The following is a 22,045-nucleotide window of genomic DNA, read 5'->3' as shown; positions in this document are numbered from 1 at the left end:
CATGCTTAAAACCTCTCAGAACACCTTGCCAACTGCATAGCAATGCCCTGGCAACCACATAGACGATCGTAGCAACTGCATAGCAACACCCTGGCAACCACATAGAAGATTGTAGCAACTGCATAGCAACACCCTGGCAACCACATAGAAGATTGTAGCAACTGCATAGCAACACCCTGGAAACCACATAGAAGATTGTAGCAACTGCATAGCAACACCCTGGCAACCACATAGAAGATTGTAGCAACTGCATAGCAACACCCTGGCAACCACATAGAAGATTGTAGCAACTGCATAGCAACACCCTGGAAACCACATAAAAGATTGTAGCAACTGCATAGCAACACCCTGGCAACCACATAGAACATCCTAGCAATTGCATATAGCAGTATTGTGCATGCAAACACCACTCAGTTTAGAAAACATTTTCCTCAGTAAATGTAGTCTTTATATTTACAGAAGAAATTTACAAATTTGTTTTGGTTTTGATTCAGTAATTAGGCCTACTATTTATTATTACTATTATTATATAGATGCATTACTCTGTTGAAGGAATCTAACATTTTAAATAAAGAAATACGAAATAAAAAGGATACTTTATATGAAACTGAAACTGCCAGTAGGTGGCGGCAAGTCTTAATAAGTGAGTCAAAGAATGATTAATTCACTGATTCGTTCAAACCGTCTGATTCATTCATTAATGAAACACCACTGTGATGCAGGGAGAGGCGACAGTTTTGCTTTGTTTGGAACTATTTTCTTTCGTGAAAATTCGTGTCAAGATTGACATTATCGATATCAACTTATTGTTCACTGGACTGTTGTGTTAAAATGTGCTGTTGTATTGTTAAAATTACATTTGCAGTTGTGCTGATATTCGGGAAAACAGCACTTTTGTATGATATTGCTTAACTGTATCATATGATAGAAACATAAAACACACAATCTCATAGGGAAAATTTATATCTTGAATTTTGTGGGCATTTTTATTCATTTTAGTGGCAAACCCTGAACGACACCATTTTAAGCCACCGCCAGACTCGATTTTTCGTTGTTAAGCTTAACGTAGGGTAGGCAATTTTTTTTTTAACAAAAACACTTTTTGTTATACTGGTTAACCCTTAAATGCATACCTCGGGTCTTTAGTGACCCGGGACGTCATTCACTACCCTCCTCCTCGTTCATTTTTTAAAATTAGACATCAACCTTCTTGGTATTCCTCAATCAATTCATTATAAAGAATATAACAAGAAAAAAATCATTAAATTAAATTAAAAGAATGCCTATTTTTGTATTAGTTTTTTGTAAAAATTGTATAGGGTCACTAACGACCCGAGGTGTGTATGAGTGTACATATATTTTCTGCACAACAATAATTGAATCTTAGATGACAGAATAAGTGCAATTCACCTTTATTCCACAAGGTGGCAATGTCTGATACACAATGCTGAAGTGACGACTCTTTCAGACAGAAAACGAAATAATAAGAGAAACACGAAATGGCTCAGCGATTTACTGCAGAACAAGTACTGAACGCAATCAAATATGACTGTAACTGTTACTGGATGGATCTGGTGAAGCTGTTAGCGATCGAAATATTGATTTTGAAGATGTTGAAAATTATATAGTTCTGAGAATATGTTTGAGATCGCGAATGGGCTCATATTCGTGACCTCAAACATAAAACTAGCCCATTATTTGCTGAATTTACTGGGAAATGAGCTCTGACGAGGACAGTGGTGATGGCATAAAACATCTGCTCAAACTGAACCCTTTCAAGCTCCAAAAGGTAACAACATATGATTTATTTTATTCTTCTGTAATTACTCTAATATCAGAGGAGTTTTATATTATCGCGACAGGTAGAGATCCTTCCGTGTTAGATATAGATCCGGGTCGATAAAGACCTGAATATTTAAGAATGACTGGCGAAACAGTCATGCATTTAAGGGTTAAAAATTGTCTTCATATCCTGATGATGACAGAAGTGGTCTAAATATTAAAACATGTACATATATCTTCTGTTGAAATCTCAGTACCAAAAAAGTTTCATCCAATCGTCATCAGCACGTTCCTCCTGAAACAAAACAAGGAGCTTATGCTGCGTTCACTCCATGTTGTAACCGTAATTACAAGGTGGCAACCCGTGACATTTTACTTGGAGTGGTTCACGTCCTCAGACTCGGATTTATGCATTTCTATATCAACACTTTCAATGCTGAAATGAATCTGCGGCAGTCAGGTGGTACAACTAGAGTTTTTAAGTTGTTTACCATTTGAGATGTGAGGTAGTTTAACACCGTCTCTTGTGACGCTTTGCAAACTCTGCTATGTGCGTTTATATATTTTGAAGGAGGCGTGGCTTTGGAGAGCACTCTGAAGGGAGAGTGCTCATGCTTTCAAAGCTAGCTTGCTATTGCTAGCCTCTCTGAAATTGCCTACCCTACCTTTAATGTAGGGCTACTGACTAGTTAGGCTGGCTCTATGTAGATTAGATTGCAGTAGTGGTTTAAGTTGACAGCAGTGACAAACAATGTGAAGCTTATTAGGGTAAACACTATCATTACCTGTCTGACACCAGTGAATGCTGCTCTGCTCAATTCCCATGGTGGCTTTGAGGAGGGATGTAGAAGAGGGGGAGGGGCAGTGGCTTGTGCAGATCTTAAGATCTTAATACATCTTAGTTTTTGGGCACACACTTAAAGGTGCAATATGTAAGATTTTTGCAGTAAAATATCCAAAAAACACTAGGTCAGTGTTATATATTTTGTTCACTTGAGTACTTACAATATCCCAAATGTTTGCAACTATTTGTAAATTGTGAAAAAATAGCAATTTTAACCAAGGCTCCGGGACGTGTGAGGAGTCGCCTGTCAATGGCGTCATACCCGCGTTACCCTCGGTTTCTGGTTTTATTTTGTAGAAACCATGGAAACACCAAAGACGCTTTAATATATTTAACATTTTAATAGACAAGGGAAAAACTGTTGTGATATATTTATAGACAGAAAACTAATTGTTGTTATATAGCTCAACACCTTTAGTCTTTTTTCTCCATTATACACTATGTTTTAAAATTAATTGCGTGCCATTTGTCAACACAAGCCATCCAGCATTTAATATGATATTGTAAAATCGATCTATCTTACTGCAGTGTGTAACAGTGTCTCACAGCAGCCGCCGAGTGAACGCACAGAGTAACGTTATAACATCATTTTCAACACACTCAAATGTATCTAATATGATAAACAGAGCTGCGTTACCTCATACTCATGACCGGAAAGTGGAAGCAGCGCCGGCGACTGTGTCATAATAAAAGTCCCGCTGCTCGTGAGGCGTGTGTTGATCAATCGCTCCAGCTCCTCGTTCAGCTCCACAACACTCGGTCCTGCTCTGCTTCATACTACATTAATAATCGCATCCATGAACATGATTTCTTCCCGACTCCAATCCCTATTCTTTTGCACCGTCCGTTGAGGTGAAGACGACATGTCCCAAGATTCCGCTCTTAAACTTGGCGTCATCAAGCTATGTTTTGAATAGGCCTCTAGTGACCTCTAGCAGACAGAATTATTACATACTGCACCTTTAATTGAGAATTGATACCTAATATATATATATATACCTTTCAATATATGTACCTAAAGAGTGCATATTTTTCTGAGTGTGTACAGTTTTCCCATGTTTTGGGCTCTCTCACACTTTATATCTAAATAACTTTAGTGGCATATCTCTCCCTCTTTCCCTCTCCAAAATGTCTTTCCCCCCCCCTTTCTGATTTTGTTCTCCAGTCACATTTGCTCCCATCGTGAAAACTATTGATCCATCTTTAGGACTTCAGAGACTTCATAAACTCTTAGCCTTCTCATCAGAGTAAATGTCAGACTGTTCCCCCTCCACTCAGATATTAACACCGTGTGTGTGTTTCACAGGCTCCTTCTCTTTGAGCGTGCTGCTGGTGTCGTTGGCGGTAACCGTGTGTGGCGTTTGGCTGGTGGCTCTCTGCGGCGTCTGCGGATGGTGTCAACGCAAGCTGGTGAGTTACACATACACACTTTCTGGAAAACAACATTTAATGATGACACTGTACATGCACACAGCAAAATCCCCAGAGTTAAATCAACTCTGCTCAGATTACACATGGTCTCTCCCTATATAGTGTTAAAGTAACACTGAAGCAGAGTTAAAGTTAATGAGTAAGTTATTAATTAAGTTATGATTGAGCATTAGTGATGAACACCTGCTGTTAACAAGCAGAATCACTGAAGAGAAACGCAATAACTACAAATGACTTCCAGCCACAGTCTTAGATGAAATCAACTGAAGATAAAAGACATTAAATCTCTCAGGATCTGATTAAACAATTCCACAAAAAGCATATTATCTCATTAACTTTAACTCTGCTTCAATGTTATTTTAACTCTGTGTATAGAGGGACCATATTCTCTGAGCAGAGCTGATTTAACTCTGGGGATTTTTCTGTGCATTTTGTTTGTACAACGGGGTGGTACTTTTGTATTGCACTGACCAAACATTTGAAAGTATGTTTTGTGTAACTTGAATGTTTCTCGACTTTCTATTACAGGACAGATTGAATGTTTTACTGCTTAAAAGTTGCTCTTTCATAGCCTGTAAGAATTAAAGAGGATCTATTTTGCTTTTTTACATTTTTAACTTTCTTTAGTGTGTAATGTTGCTGTTTTCAGCATGAAAAAGGTCTCTAACTTCTAAGGGGTGGGACATTTCCCACACACTCAAAGCGGTTGACCAATCACAGCACACTGGTCTAGCCGACCAACTTTTCAGAAGGAGGGGCTTCATAGAGACAGGAACTAAACAGAGCGTTACTGTCAGACTGGGAAGAGAGGAGCTGCAACAATGTAAAATATGGGGAAAATGTTGTGTTTTTTGAACATTCAAGCATGAAAACCTAGTAGAGCCCAATATCAAGACTTTGTAATAGGTGTCTTTAATGGAGTTCTCAGTAATGTCTTGTTGAAGTATCAACATTGTCTTAGATGTTTAAACAGTTAAAGTTAATGAGATAATTAAGCTATTAATTCAGGGATGATTGAACATTAATGATGAACACCTGCTGTTAACAAGCAGAATAACTGAACAGCAGATTCTGCTTGGTAACAGCAGGTGTTCATCATTAATGTCATTAATGTCATATTCAGAGAAGGACCAAATGTTATCTGTACAGAGTTGATTTAACACTGTGAATGTTCATTTTGAGATCTCTGACTTTTGATTGCATCTTGGCAAATCTAAGCAAAGTTTGAGACATTGTTAAAGGGACAGTTCACCCAAAAATGAAAAATTTGTCATCATTTACTCACCTTCATGTCGTTCTAAACCTGTATGAGTTTCTTTCTTCTGTTGAACACAAAAGAAGATAATTGGTAACTAGACAGCTGATGGCGCCCATTGACTTCCATAGTAGGAAAAAAATATATACAATGGAAGCCAGTGGATGCTGTCAACTGTTTAGGAGAGTAAATGATGAGAAAATTTTCATTTTTGGGTCAACTATCACTTTAAGCTCTCTTGTAAGATGTGAGATTACTGGGTTGTTTTTCCTCAGAAACATCTGAGAACTCTAATGCTTTCCATTAGGGCTCATTGCTGTCTAGGAGAAATGATAAAATTCATGAAATAATAAGGAGTTGGTCTCCATACCAATTAATCAATGTAAAGACTGATTGATTAGGAGGGTCCCGCGGCTCATTAGACAGATGGAGTGGAACCGCGCTGCACGGCTCTTAACCGACTCATTTATTTGGCTCGCACTCGTGAGTCAAAGCTAATTGATTCCCGATATCTTCCATACATGTACGACGGTGTGTGTGAACCCCAGAGATTGAGTCAGATGTATAAGGGCTGCATGTGCTTGTGTTTGCTTGAGCTGTAGCATGTGCAAGTTTTTATGAGTTTTTTTCATTTGCATTTTAGTTGTTAGTGGTATCTGTTATAATATCACCCTACCTAAAACACCCTAGTAACTGCATAGCAACACCCTGGCAACCACCAGAACACACTAGCATTCTGCCAGCGGGTTTTGTGCAGGCAAGCACCTCTCACATTTTATAAATGTATGTTAGTTTATTGTACACTCTTAAAAACAACACAAGTTGGGTTGAAAATGGACAAACCAGGGTTTGGGTTGTTTTTACCCAGCGGTTGGGTTAAATGTTTGCCCAACGTGCTGGGCAGTTTTATTTAACCCAGCTATTGTTTAAACATTACTATATGGCTGGCTTAAAATGAACCCAAAATAGGTTGGAAATTAAAATCAGTCTAGAGGCAACAATAATAATCAATAGGTGAGCATTTATTAATAAGCAATTTAATAAATGTTTATTGTTTAATTATCATTTATTAAATTATTATCATAATTAAATCATTTAACATATTAATAAATGTTAATTTTCAACATACTTTGGGTTCATTTTAGTTAAGCAATATAGTAATTTTTAAACAATAGTTGAATTAAATAAAACAGCAGGTTGGGCAAACATTTAACCCAATTGCTGGGTTTGTCCATTTTCAACCCAACATGGGTTGTTTTTAACCCTTTTTTATTTTTGACATGTTGGTCCATTTGCTAGTGTTTAATATCATACTTACTTTGAGTAGCCAAAAGGGTTTTCTCCAGGCTGAAAACAACGACCTATAATTTTAGCCTCATGACCACTGATCAGACTTTTAAATGGCGGCGCTGATTGGAACAACCTTGGGTGACCTGAATGGTGTTTCAAAGTAAAAGGACCATTTCCCTTTTATTCCACCAGAAGCAAACTACTTAATTGAACATGCCGGGAGATCTCACACGTACACATAAGCGTAAATTCAGTCAGATATCCTCAAGCACAACTGTATGAGATCTTTGACCTTATTCCTCCCAGAAGACTGACCGCAGGCAATCACAGCTGGTGTCATGAGGTCATTGAGCTCATATATGCCCTCTGAACCTGTGTGTGCATGTGTGTTTTGGTTAGTGAGTATGTGCACATGCATACTAACAAGAATACTAACAAGTGTGTGTTATTGTGTGGGAGGAAGTCTGAGTGTGTGTGTGTGTGTGTGCTTGAGGGAGAGAATTTCTATCTGTGTTTACTTTGCTATACTTTGGAGACCTTCTTTCTGGGATGCTCTCAAAGGCAAAAAATGATTCATAAATGAAGAAAATAATATTTGTTTATTCATTTAAATTCTGAAGTCTATAAGTCTATAATATGTCCTCTCCCTACTGAAAGAAACATCTTAAATCTTTCCCCTACATTAACGGAATTTCCAGTCATTTATGAGACAATGCTTCCCTGCCATTGACCGAATTTTCCATCATTTATGAGATAACACTTCCCCGCCTTTGATGGAATTTCAACGTTTTCCCGCCATTGACGGTATTTTCCACCATTTATGAGACATCGTTTCCCCTCTGTTGATGGAATTTTCTGTCATTTATGAGACAACGCTTCCCCGCCATTGATGGAATTTAATGCTTCCCTGCTATTGACGGAATTTTCTGTAATTTATATAAAAAACGATTTCCTGCTATTGACGTAATTTTCCATCATTTATGAGACAACGCTTCCCCGCCATTGATGGAATTTAATGCTTCCCTGCTATTGTCGGAATTTTCCGTCATTAATGAGACAACGCTTCGCCGCCATTGATGAAATTGAATGCTTCCCTGCTATTGATGGAATTTTCCGTAATTTATATAAAAAAGCGATTTCCCGCCATTGACGGAATTTTCCATCATTTATGAGACAACGCTTCCCTACAGTTGACGGAATTTAATGCTTCCCCGCCATTGACATAATTTTCCGTAATTTATATAAAAAACGATTTCCCGCCATTGACGTAATTTTCCGTAATTTATTTAAAAAACGATTTCCCGCAATTGACGTAATTTTCCATCATTTATGAGACAATGCTTCCCCGCCATTGATGGAATTTAACGCTTCCCTGCTATTGTTGGAATTTTCCATCATTTATGAGACAACGCTTCCCCACAGTTGATGGAATTTAATGCTTCCCTGCTATTGACGTAATTTTCCGTAATTTATATAAAAAAACGATTTCCCGCCATTGACGTAATTTTCCATCATTTATGAGACAACGCTTCCCTGCCATTGATGGAATTTAATGCTTCCCTGCTATTGTCGGAATTTTCCATCATTTATGAGACAACGCTTCCCCGCCATTGATGGAATTTAATGCTTCCCTGCTATTGTCGGAATTTTCCGTCATTAATGAGACAACGCTTCGCCGCCATTGATGAAATTGAATGCTTCCCTGCTATTGATGGAATTTTCCGTAATTTATATAAAAAAGCGATTTCCCGCCATTGACGGAATTTTCCATCATTTATGAGACAACGCTTCCCTACAGTTGACGGAATTTAATGCTTCCCCGCCATTGACATAATTTTCCGTAATTTATATAAAAAACGATTTCCCGCCATTGACGTAATTTTCCGTAATTTATTTAAAAAACGATTTCCCGCAATTGACGTAATTTTCCATCATTTATGAGACAATGCTTCCCCGCCATTGATGGAATTTAACGCTTCCCTGCTATTGTTGGAATTTTCCATCATTTATGAGACAACGCTTCCCCACAGTTGATGGAATTTAATGCTTCCCTGCTATTGACGTAATTTTCCGTAATTTATATAAAAAAACGATTTCCCGCCATTGACGTAATTTTCCATCATTTATGAGACAACGCTTCCCTGCCATTGATGGAATTTAATGCTTCCCTGCTATTGTCGGAATTTTCCATCATTTATGAGACAACGCTTCCCCGCCATTGATGGAATTTAATGCTTCCCTGCTATTGACGTAATTTTCTGTAATTTATATAAAAAAGCGATTTCCCGCCATTGACGTAATTTTCCATCATTTATGAGACAACGCTTCCCCGCCATTGATGGAATTTAACGCTTCCCTGCTATTGACTTAATTTTCCGTAATTTATATAAAAAAGCGATTTCCCGCCATTGTCGGAATTTTCCATCATTTATGAGACAACGCTTCCCTGCCATTGATGGAATTTAACGCTTCCCTGCTATTGTCGGAATTTTCCATCATTTATGAGACAACGCTTCCCCGCCATTGATGGAATTTAATGCTTCCCTGCTATTGACGTAATTTTCCGTAATTTATATAAAAAAGCGATTTCCCGCCATTGACGTAATTTTCCATCATTTATGACACAACGCTTCCCTGCCATTGATGGAATTTAATGCTTCCCTGCTATTGTCGGAATTTTCCATCATTTATGAGACAACGCTTCCCCGCCATTGATGGAATTTAATGCTTCCCTGCTATTGATGTAATTTTCCGTAATTTATATAAAAAAAACGATTTCCCGCAATTGACGTAATTTTCCATCATTTATGAGACAACGCTTCCCCACAGTTGATGGAATTTAATGCTTCCCTGCTATTGACGTAATTTTCTGTAATTTATATAAAAAAAGCGATTTCCCGCCATTGACGTAATTTTCCATAATTTATGAGACAACGCTTCCCTGCCATTGATGGAATTTAACGCTTCCCTGCTATTGTCGGAATTTTCCATCATTTATGAGACAACGCTTCCCCGCCATTGATGGAATTTAATGCTTCCCTGCTATTGACGTAATTTTCTGTAATTTATATAAAAAAAGCGATTTCCCGCCATTGACGGAATTTTCCATCATTTATGAGACAACGCTTCCCTACAGTTGACGGAATTTAATGCTTCCCCGCCATTGACATAATTTTCCGTAATTTATATAAAAAACGATTTCCCGCCATTGACGTAATTTTCCGTAATTTATTTAAAAAACGATTTCCCGCAATTGACGTAATTTTCCATCATTTATGAGACAATGCTTCCCCGCCATTGATGGAATTTAACGCTTCCCTGCTATTGTCGGAATTTTCCATCATTTATGAGACAACGCTTCCCCACAGTTGATGGAATTTAATGCTTCCCTGCTATTGACGTAATTTTCCGTAATTTATATAAAAAAACGATTTCCCGCCATTGACGTAATTTTCCATCATTTATGAGACAACGCTTCCCTGCCATTGATGGAATTTAATGCTTCCCTGCTATTGTCGGAATTTTCCATCATTTATGAGACAACGCTTCCCCGCCATTGATGGAATTTAATGCTTCCCTGCTATTGACGTAATTTTCCGTAATTTATATAAAAAAGCGATTTCCCGCCATTGACGTAATTTTCCATCATTTATGAGACAACGCTTCCCCGCCATTGATGGAATTTAACGCTTCCCTGCTATTGACTTAATTTTCCGTAATTTATATAAAAAAGCGATTTCCCGCCATTGTCGGAATTTTCCATCATTTATGAGACAACGCTTCCCTGCCATTGATGGAATTTAACGCTTCCCTGCTATTGTCGGAATTTTCCATCATTTATGAGACAACGCTTCCCCGCCATTGATGGAATTTAATGCTTCCCTGTTATTGATGTAATTTTCCGTAATTTATATAAAAAAAACGATTTCCCGCAATTGACGTAATTTTCCATCATTTATGAGACAACGCTTCCCTGCCATTGATGGAATTTAATGCTTCCCTGCTATTGACGTAATTTTCTTTAATTTATATAAAAAAAGCGATTTCCCGCCATTGACGTAATTTTCCATAATTTATGAGACAACGCTTCCCTGCCATTGATGGAATTTAACGCTTCCCTGCTATTGTCGGAATTTTCCATCATTTATGAGACAACGCTTCCCCGCCATTGATGGAATTTAATGCTTCCCTGCTATTGACGTAATTTTCCGTAATTTATATAAAAAAGCGATTTCCCGCCATTGACGGAATTTTCAATAATTTATGAGACAACGCTTCCCCACAGTTGACGGAATTTAAAGGGTTACTTCAGGATTTAGCATTAAGCTTTGTATTAGTAGAATACCACCAGTATTTTCGAATTACCGTGCTTTCCCCCTTCATATCAGCCCGAGATGAGAGATTTATGCATTTTTATTCTGTAAAAAAGCCTCCGATGACGCAAAAATCGTCATTTTGCATCATCGTCATCGGAGGCTTTTTTGGCCAGAGGCTTAAAACTACAGGCAGTAATAGCAGGTAGTTCCGCATTTTTTCACCACGCCCATACATATGCGCGTTTGAGGTTACTCACGGACATAGATCAAAGATTTTATCAAAAGTGGGTGTCAATTATATTTTTTTAAGCTTACAGTAATTAACATTATTTTGTCTGCACTACATCAGTGGTTCATCTCGCAAATTTATCGGTCTCTGCAGTCATCTCAACCAATACAGCAGCAGGCTTTTGTGGTAATGTTAGCATAAATAGATAAATAGACTAACTCAGTTTTACAGAACAGTGGCTTTACTTTGATAACAGTCAACTTATATGCAACTTATATGTAATTGTCTATCTAACGTTACTTTGCTAAGTTTGCAGTTTTACTGCTACCTACAACACTACATATAGGCTACTGTGTTATCAGTCTAGTATCAGCGAGTCTTACCTCTAGGCGAATACGCTTAGTACCAGATGCCCAGGCTGTTCGTCCTCTGGGAAAGTGAATATCGATGGTATCGCGGTGTCCTTCAGAATGGTTCTCTTCATTGCAAGGATATTTGGTTCGTAGTCCTCGTGCTTGAAATGGAGACTACATATTCTGCATTTTTTTAGGTTTTCTCATTTATGAGACAGCACTTGGCAAAACCAATAAGCAGTCCAGACTTATGTTAAAATTGTTGTCTAAGACCAGCAAACCATGACCGGCTGTTGTTTTTTTTCGTTATGGCGATGCTGAGTTAACGTGTATTTGCCTGTGTTTTGGTGCCCAGAACTCTTTGTGACTATGTTCATCAGCTTCAACAGGAAATGACCTGCACTTCAGCAGGAAGCTGCACCTGTCTCTGCCTCATTACACTCAGTTGGGTCACCTCTGCAAGTAACATTAAGTTAAATTATGCGGTTAGTTAGATGTGTGTTAAAAGAAGACTAACAATATGTTACCAGAAAGTGTGTGTGTACGTGTGTGTGTGTGTGTATGGACAGGTTTTGCTTTCTTCTGCTGATTAAATGAGTCAAAATCAGTGTTATTTTAGTATTATTTATATACTATTATAGGTTTTATTAATATTTTGAATGAGTATATTTTTATATTTTCAGTTTCCCGCTCAATTTTCCTTTTTTTTTCTTCTTTTGTTTTTTTAAAATGTGCTTTTGCCATTGTTATTACAATTTAGGATTACTTTAATTTTATTTTACATTTTAGATTTTATTTAATTCCTGTTATTATTTTTAGTGCTTCAGCCTAAACTTATTTCAGTTAGTTGCCAATGCAACATTTCTAATTTTCATTTAGATTAGTTTTTTTAAATCTAATATTTATAATTTATTTAATTCAGCTAAAAAAAAATATATATTTTTAGTTTTAGTTAACAACAATAACCCTGGCCAAAATGACAGTGCCAAAATGTCTGTGGGAAGTTCATTAAACAATTAAATAATGGTTCATTTGAAATGCATATGCATAAACCTATATTTTTGTGTTGAGTAAAAATAACTGGAAATGTGATTTGGTGTTTGAAGGTTTTGCTTGTGCAAAAGTTGCCGCCATGTTGCTAAAGTGGTTGCCAGGTGTTTCTAAGGTGTTTTTGAGGGTGTTGCTATGCAGTTTCTAGGGTGAGAAAAAAATTATAGAATACTATCCTTTTAAGATTGTTTGCTTTTTCCAGCGGAGAGAACAAGCATGTACAGAAATGTGAAAGCTTGGGTTCATCTGTACTGTAGGTCCTGAAGTTGCTGGTCCGTATGGAGCGATCGGGTTGCGTCTTCTTCATGAAACAGGAAGACAGGCAGACTTTCAGACAGACGAGTGTAATGAGAGTGAGACATAGATACATCATACTCTGTCCATTCAAGGACAAACGGGACAACACAGGCTTTTTCTTTAGCTCGATATTTTCATATTCTGCTGTCTGTAGTTTTTCAATCTGTTTCAGGCAAGTCTGCTGCTTCACTTTACACTGGCTAGACATTCCCACAGGAGCATTTTATTACTCAAAGGTTGCTCTTTAACAGCTGTTTCTACTAAAAATAGTTTAGAAAGTCAATAGTTGTCTAACATAAAGAGAATAGACGTATACATGTATGTAGCATGTTGAGATCATATTGAGTTTCATTTTGAGAACTTTGACTTTTGTTTGAGGGCTTCAGAATTGTGGTGATTCTACAAAGTTATAGAATTATAGAATATTTATGTAAGTCTGCTATACTGTTAAAAAGTTCCCATTAGTTTACATTATAAACTATTAGAATTTCATCTTTTTATAGCCATATAAATATCAGCAACTGCACCAAATTGCATACTCTCTGAATAAAGAGTTTTTAAGAGAGTTTTTTTCCTCCTCAAGTATTAGTTTCATATTCTCACTATATCATACCATATGAACCATATGTATCAAATATGATACTCAACAAAAAGACTTTTTGTATTTTTCAGAATATTTTTGTTTCTATGAACTGTTCTGTTAAATTGTTCCATTTATATGCTGTACTGCAGAGTCATGCAATTATGCAGCAGTGGAAGGCGTTTGTTAGAGATTTAACCCTTGACCAGCATGTGACCTGCTTTTGGACATCAGCAACACAACCCATTAACTCTTCCTCAAAGACTCGTTAAGAACCTTTATAGACTTACTAATCAGCACTGGCCGTTTAATTAGTACACGTGTGTCTGTTTCAGAGACCCAGACAGAATCTAAAGACTTTTTTTGAAGCTCTGATTTTTGAGCACTTGAAGGCTTGAAATCATCAGTAAGAATGTTAATTAAATTAATCAGGAATAGTTAATTTACTGAGTTGTATAATTTCCTGCTTCTTGTATTTTTTGAAATTAAAATTAAATTAAAAAGTTTACAAATTGTGTAATATATACACATTGTGTAATATGTACAAATTGTATATATATATATATATTAGAGCTACACAAATGTATAATCACATTTGTTTAGAGATCACGATTATGACATTTAACATTTAACTAATTTAGCTAATTTATAGGTTCTGACAAAATATTAATTGCTGCAGTTTAAAATATTTAATTAATCTGAACCGTTTTTTCAATGACTCGCTCATAAATACTTCACTTGTTTCATTACTGGATGAATCAGCGTTTTTGAATGAATCACTTGAATGAATGATTCAATGAGTCACTCATAAAGACTTCCCTTGTTTCATTACTGGATGAATTCGAATTTTTGAATGAATCACTTGAATGAATGATTCAATGACTCATTCATAGAAACTTCACTTGTTTCATTACTGAATAAATCAGTGTTTTTGAAGGAACCACTTGAATGAATGATTCAATGACTCACTCATAGAGTCTTCACTTGTTTCATTACTGGATGAATCAGTGTTTTTGAACGAACCACTTGAATGAATGATTCAATGACTCACTCATAGAGTCTTCACTTGTTTCATTACTGGATGAATCAATGTTTTTGAATGAATCACTTGAATGAATGATTCAATGACTCACTCATAGAGTCTTCACTTGTTTCATTACTGGATGAATCAGCGTTTTTGAATGAATCACTTGAATGAATGATTCAATGAGTCACTCATAAAGAATTCCCTTGATTCATTACTGGATGAATCAGCGTTTTTGAATGAATCACTTGAATGAATGATTCAACAACTCACTCATAAAGACTTCACTTGTTTCATAACTGAATGAATCAGCGTTTTTGAACGAATCACTTGAATGAATGATTCAATGACTCACTCATAAAGACTTCCCTTGTTTCATTACTGGATGAATCAGCATTTTTGAATGAATCACTTGAGTGAATGATTCAATGAGTCACTCATAAAGACTTCCCTTGTTTCATTACTGGATGAATCAGCGTTTTTGAACGAATCACTTGAATGAATGATTCAATGACTCATTCATAGAAACTTCACTTGTTTCATTACTGAATAAATCAGCATTTTTGAATGAATCACTTGAATGAATGATTCAATGACTCACTCATAAAGACTTCCCTTGTTTCATTACTGGATGAATCAGCGTTTTTGAATGAATCACTTGAGTGAATGATTCAATGAGTCACTCATAAAGACTTCCCTTGTTTCATTACTGGATGAATCAGCGTTTTTGAACGAATCACTTGAATGAATGATTCAATGACTCATTCATAGAAACTTCACTTGTTTCATTACTGAATAAATCAGCATTTTTGAATGAATCACTTGAATGAATGATTCAATGACTCACTCATAGAGTCTTCACTTGTTTCATTACTGGATGAATCAGTGTTTTTGAATGAATCACTTGAATGAATGATTCAATGACTCACTCATAAAGACTTCCCTTGTTTCATTACTGGATGAATCAGCGTTTTTGAATGAATCACTTGAATGAATGATTCAATGACTCACTCATAAAGACTTCCCTTGTTTCATTACTGGATGAATCAGCGTTTTTGAATGAATCACTTGAATGAATGATTCAATGAGTCACTCATAAAGAATTCCCTTGATTCATTACTGGATGAATCAGCGTTTTTGAACGAATCACTTGAATGAATGATTCAACAACTCACTCATAAAGACTTCACTTGTTTCATAACTGAATGAATCAGCGTTTTTGAACGAATCACTTGAATGAATGATTCAATGACTCACTCATAAAGACTTCCCTTGTTTCATTACTGGATGAATCAGCGTTTTTGAATGAATCACTTGAGTGAATGATTCAATGAGTCACTCATAAAGACTTCCCTTGTTTCATTACTGGATGAATCAGCGTTTTTGAACGAATCACTTGAATGAATGATTCAATGACTCATTCATAGAAACTTCACTTGTTTCATTACTGAATAAATCAGCATTTTTGAATGAATCACTTGAATGAATGATTCAATGACTCACTCATAAAGACTTCACTTGTTTCATTACTCGATGAATCAGCGTTTTTTTTTAACAAATCTCTTGAATGAACGATTCACTGACATGCATTTTTTTAGTCACTTGTCGCCACCTTCTGGTGTAATGATGTAATTTATACAATCATTATTTGAAGCATCAAGTTACTTTCAAAAGGTGATTTACTCTATTTTGATTGCCACCTTAGACATCAGTGTTTATATCTGTACTTAAACTATCCCAGTGATAATCTGAATGATTGTAAGACAGAAATAATGATATTGTGTGGTTGAAAAGACTGTTTGTGAAGCTGTTTCATACCTAAACATGACTCTCTGGTTTAGCGGCAGCGCGAAGTCGCGAACACCACCCGGAGCGGATGAGTGTAGTCAATCTGTCTCACTCTCTTTGTGAGTCAGTTGGACTTTACGGCCCCCCTGCGTCATGACTAGGTGTCGTGGGGTCAAGCAGATTGGTATTAAATCCTTAATGAAGTCTGCTGAGGCTCAGATGCTGTATGGATGTGTGTGTGTGTGTGCGCAGTGCTGTGATAATTACATCCTGTCTTGGGGTTGAAGAAGACCTCTTGTTCTGTACGCCACTTTTTGATATAACAGACTCTTCTCCTGGCACTATATCTCTAGTAATGAAGAGAAAGAGACGGCTGGTTTTGTGACTGACTGGAAATGATGTAATAAAAATAGAATTTTCCTTTAGAAGTTGAACTGTGTTCCAATTCTCATCCAAAATCGCACACTATATAGTACGTACTACATTTGGTTTGAATCATACCTCGCGACCGTTAGTATAAATATGTGTAGTATGAATGTAATCCGGACGTACTACTTTTGCCATGATGTCATTATCATGTGACCTACAAGCATCAGTTGCGTCGCTTCACTGCCATTCATAAATCCTTTCCCCACGGCCTCATGGGAAAGTAAAGTGTCCATTGAATGTGCACTTCAGAAGCAGACGGTCATTCAGGTGCTTTTTGCTTGCTGTTTTATGAATACTGTGTATTCTGACAGCTCACATACCGTTTTTCGCCTACTATATAGTATGGAAGTCAGCGTATTGGGATGCAGCGATACTGTCCACCCTAAGTAGTATGCAAAGCTATATCTAGTAGGATTGAATCAGATTTTTCTTCTGTGAGAGCCTATAATGTGTGGCATGTTATTGTTGTCAGACTGCACATGAAGTGTAGTACAGTGCACTTCATTTTGCTCTCTGACTGCGAATAAAAAAATTATTTAAAAAGTCGAGTGAGTAATAAGATGAATAGAAATGCTAATGGTTCACTTTATAGTCCTCACTGACCTCAAAAAGTATTGTATTTTTTAAAATAGTAATGAGTATGCATTATTATAATTGTTTTTTCCACTGTTTGAAACATCATATTTATTACTCAATGTATATTGTTTCATATATGCATAAGTATAAGTATTGGATTATACTAGCTTAGTATATACTGCACTACACTCAGTTAGTAGTGTTTGTTTACTGCCTACTAGTTTTCAGAAAATAGTTTTTGAAACATGGCATGTGAATGATAAAGATTTAAAAAGTTAGTATGGAATACTAGCATACTGTATACTGTCCAGAAGTGCTACAAGTTATGCAACAATAAACATTTCAACAGTAGTATGCTACATTTTTGTCACATGAACTCAATATGTGCATGTTTTATATTGCTATTTTGCTATATAAATTAATTGATTAATTGATGCATCACACGATAAGTGAAAGGGCAAGTCAGGTGCATTGCATTGCTTGTTGTATTGTGTATATTTTGACAAAATGTATTATTTCAATTTTTCATATAGCATACAGCACACTGTATACTACGTTATTGCCTCAATAGTATGCAGAATCTGATTGATAATATGCCCTAGGGTGGCCCTGAGCTCTTCTAATGACGCCGGCTCCTCCTCTCTCCTCACAACACTCGTTAAGGCCTGATTGGTGCTTCAGTCTGATTGGCTGCGGTTTAATCAAGAGCTTCTTCCAGCAATTGATAGTAATTGTGTGTATGAAGTAGGGTGAGTGTCTGTGTGTGTGTGTTACTGGATGTTTATTATCGAGTGGATTTTTATAATTATCATTTATGTGCTATTAGGTTGACAGAAGGTGACATCAATTCAAGCGAACACACCAAACTGTGGTTGTGAAATTCTCTCTTTCTCTCTAATCAAGTGCATTAGTGCTCTGTTTAAAACAACATTACACTATTATTAACAGGGAGTGCTCCTCAAACCTTTGGCTTAATGTTATTTAAATGTTGTGTACATGTTATAACAGTCTAATGATCTTAAAATAATGTCAATGGAACATCCTTATTATGTCATTTGCATTTGATAAACATTCTCACAATGTTAGGAGAAAATCTTTTTAGTGCAGCATTGTCTGAACCTCTTTGAGCTGAGCAAGATACAGTAACACACAGATGTTCACAATAGTTTTGTTGTCACGACTTTATTATATGCATCTAATTATGTTTTAAAGTCGGCATGAAATTGCAATAGTCTTTTCTTCCCTATTGTAGCGTATATCTGAGTGAAACAGCTTCTGGAATAAGAACAAATGTAGGACGGGGATTGATTTTATCCATGGGGAATTGATTGGACACGCCCCTTACTTCTGATTGGCTACAAGTGTGTTTTGGTGCTCGGTCCAATTATTTTTTATATTTTACTTTTTTTTTTTAAATAAAATGTTTGTATTATATACTGTATACATTTTTAATATACTGTTTTATTTTTTATTTAATTTATTGTATTTCTTTTTTATAATACATTTTTTATGCTTTTTTATTTTAAAAAAATATTTTATATATCATATATTTTTATAAAAATGTTTTATTGTATATACTTTATTTTATTGTTTTATTTTTTAATTAAAAATATTTTATAGCTTAATTTAACTTAATTTTTGTCTTGTTTTACATCTTTTAAAAGCATATTTATTTGAAGCTGAATCGCATTTGATATTAAGGGATTTCAGAGAATTTTTAATTTTTTTTTTTTAGATTTTTAAAGAATTTTTAATATTATTAAATTTACATTTCAGATAAATATATGCATCTAATTATTTTTTATATAATTTATTATTACCAATGTTGCATTCTTTTTTAAACATTAATTATTATTATTATTATTATTTTAAATATATAAGCAACATGTATGTATTTGGATATTTAATCAGTCTTTGAGGGCATCTCACTTTTTTAAGAAATGTCGCTGCAATATTTTTATATTTTGTTTTTTTTTAAATATATATTTTACATTTTTTATAAAATTGTATAAAATTTTTATTTTTTTTCCATAATATACTGTTTTATTTTTAATTTAATTTTTTAATTTATTGTCTTTATTTTTTATAATAAATTATTTTATATAATATATAATTTATTTTATTGTTTTATTTTTTAATTAAAAATATTTTATAGCTTAATTTAACTTAATTTTTGTCTTGTTTTACATCCTTTAAAAGCATATTTATTTGAAGCTAGATATTAGATATTAAGGGATTTCAGAGAATTTTTAAACAACTTTTAAAGAATTTTTAATATTATTAAATATACATTTCAGATAAATATATGCATCTAATTATTTTTATATAATTTATTACCAATATTGCATTCTTGTTTTAAGCGTTAATTATTATTATTATTATTTTTTTTTTTCCCATATATAAGCAGCATGTATGTATTTGAATATTTAATCAGTCTTTGAGGGCATCTCACTGTTTTAAGAAATGTTGCTGCAATATTTTTATATATATATTTTTTTTATATTTTACGTTTTTATAAAATGTTATAAAATGAAATTTTTTTTCCATAATATACTGTTTTATTTTTTTATTTATTTTTTTAATTTATTGCATTTATTTTTATAATAAATTATTTTTTATGATTTATTTTATTTTTATAAAAATATTTTATATATCATTATATATTTTTATAAAAATATTTTATTGTATATAATTATATAATTATTTTATTGTTTTATTTTTTAATTAAAAATATTTTATAGCTTAATTTAACTTAATTTTTGTCTTTTTTTACATCTTTTAAAAGCATATTTATTTGAAATTATTTTTATATTTTGTTTTTTTATATTTTACTTTTTTATAAAATTTTATAAAATGTTATTTTTTTCCATAATATACTGTTTTATTTTTTTATTTATTTTTTAAATTTATTGTTTTTCTTTTTTATAATAAATTATTTTTTATGATTTATTTTATTTTTATAAAAATATTTTATATATCATTATATATTTTTATAAAAATGTTGTATTGCATATAATTTATTATATTGTTTTATTTACTATTTATTATATTTGTTTTATTTTTTAATTAAAGAATTGTATAGCTTAATTTTATTTTTATATTATGTTATTTTATTTTATACTTCATTTTATTTTTATTAAGTAATATTTTTATATTTTGTTTTATTTTTTTATAATGTTTTATTTTATTTTTATTTAAAGGTGCAGTAAGCGATATTTGAAATCACCAAAACAAACACACCCCTACCCAAAAGAATCACACCCCTATCTTTATAGCTCCGCCCCCAAATTCATGAACACCCTATGCAAAACAGGCACCTCCCCCCTAATAATTGGACACGCCCCTTACCACTGATTGGCTACAAGTGTGTTTTGGTGCTCGGTCCGATCCGCTTTCAACAGCATTTCTCAGAAATTGCTTACTGCGCCTTTAATTGGTAAACATCTGGGAAATAACTGTTCTGTTACTGATTTTTTGTTTTTTTGCTCAGTGTGTGGATTGGAAACACCGAGCGGTGCGTAGAACAATCTCTTCAATAAAGTACTTTGAAATTTGAGAGAGAAAGAGAGAAAAGGGCACTTTTGAAGCCCAAGCTGGAGAGAGATGAATAAAGTTGGAGAAGACAAAGAAAAGATGAAAAGAAGTTGAGAATATATGAAGATATATGACAGCGCTGCCCTCTTGAGCTTTCCAACCAAAGATAGAATGAGAGAGACAGAGAAAAAGAGAGACGTGTTTGTGTGTGTGTCCGCAGTGTGTGTGTGTTGGACCGAAGCTCTTTCTGATGTCTTTGCCTGTAGCCATGTGTGTGTAGCAGCGTTTGGACGTGTGTGTCTTTGCTCAGAGCGAGTCATGGTACTGAATGCACATTTCTGACTCTCTCCTTCTCGATTCTTGACACACACTCACAACCAATGGCGTCTCTTTTTCCTCACAAACCCCCGGGGATCGCTGTCACTCATTCCCCCTCCGAGCCTCACAGTTGGCGAGCTGTCGCTTCCTCCGCTCGTCTCAATCATCGGCAGCGTCCTCTCCTCCCTCACTTTTCATCCCCACTTCTCTTTCAAACCCCTCCTCCTCCCACACTCTTCCTCTCTCGTTTTGTTTCGCTCACATCTCTCTTTCTCTCTGTGAAAATTTCATGATACAGTTGATGACAGATGAGTTTCTTTTGATAGCTTGTTCTTGTCTGTCAAAAACTGCGACTACTTACCCAGAAACTGCAGCCTGTAAGTACTCTGAGTGTGTGTGTGTGTGTGTGTGTGTGTGAGAGGGTTTTCAATATCAGATATTTACAAATCACACATTATTCTCAGCTGAACGTATGTGTTTGCATGTGTGCACAAATGCATGCTTGGCTGCAAGAACATGCTACATATAGTGCAAAAAAATCATGTTTTTCAGCTGGATTTTTATCTTATTTTACATCTTTTAAAAGCATATTTAAAGCTCAATTGCATTAGATATTAATTTTTTATATTTTTAAAGAATTTTTAATATTATTAATTTTACATTTTGGAGAAATTTATGCATCTTAAATTATTTTTATTTTTTATATAATTTAAAAATATAATTATTTTATTACCAATATTGCATTCTTGTTTCCTTGTTTCAAGCATTAATTAGTTTAAAATATATATATATATATATATATATATATAAGCAATATATATAATATATATATATTATATATAATATATATACAATATATATATATATATATATATAAGCAACATGTTTGTATTTGAATATTTAATGAGTCTTTGAGGGCATATCACTGTTTTAATATGTTATTTTATGG

General features: G+C 34.5%; 1 protein-coding gene across 1 annotated transcript in view; it reads left to right on the top strand.

Annotated features, from left to right (window-relative positions):
* Positions 1–22,045, top strand: part of syt7a (synaptotagmin VIIa) — a 152,800-nt gene that overhangs the window by 61,122 nt on the left and 69,633 nt on the right. The window contains exon 2 of the mRNA XM_048158731.1: positions 3,933–4,036. Within this exon, the coding sequence (XP_048014688.1) occupies positions 3,933–4,036 (104 nt within the window). The remainder of the gene's footprint in view (positions 1–3,932; positions 4,037–22,045) is intronic.

This window comes from Megalobrama amblycephala, linkage group LG15 (assembly GCF_018812025.1).
Source record: "Megalobrama amblycephala isolate DHTTF-2021 linkage group LG15, ASM1881202v1, whole genome shotgun sequence".
Classification (NCBI taxonomy): domain Eukaryota; kingdom Metazoa; phylum Chordata; class Actinopteri; order Cypriniformes; family Xenocyprididae; genus Megalobrama; species Megalobrama amblycephala.
This window is presented reverse-complemented; position numbering and strand designations above follow the sequence as displayed.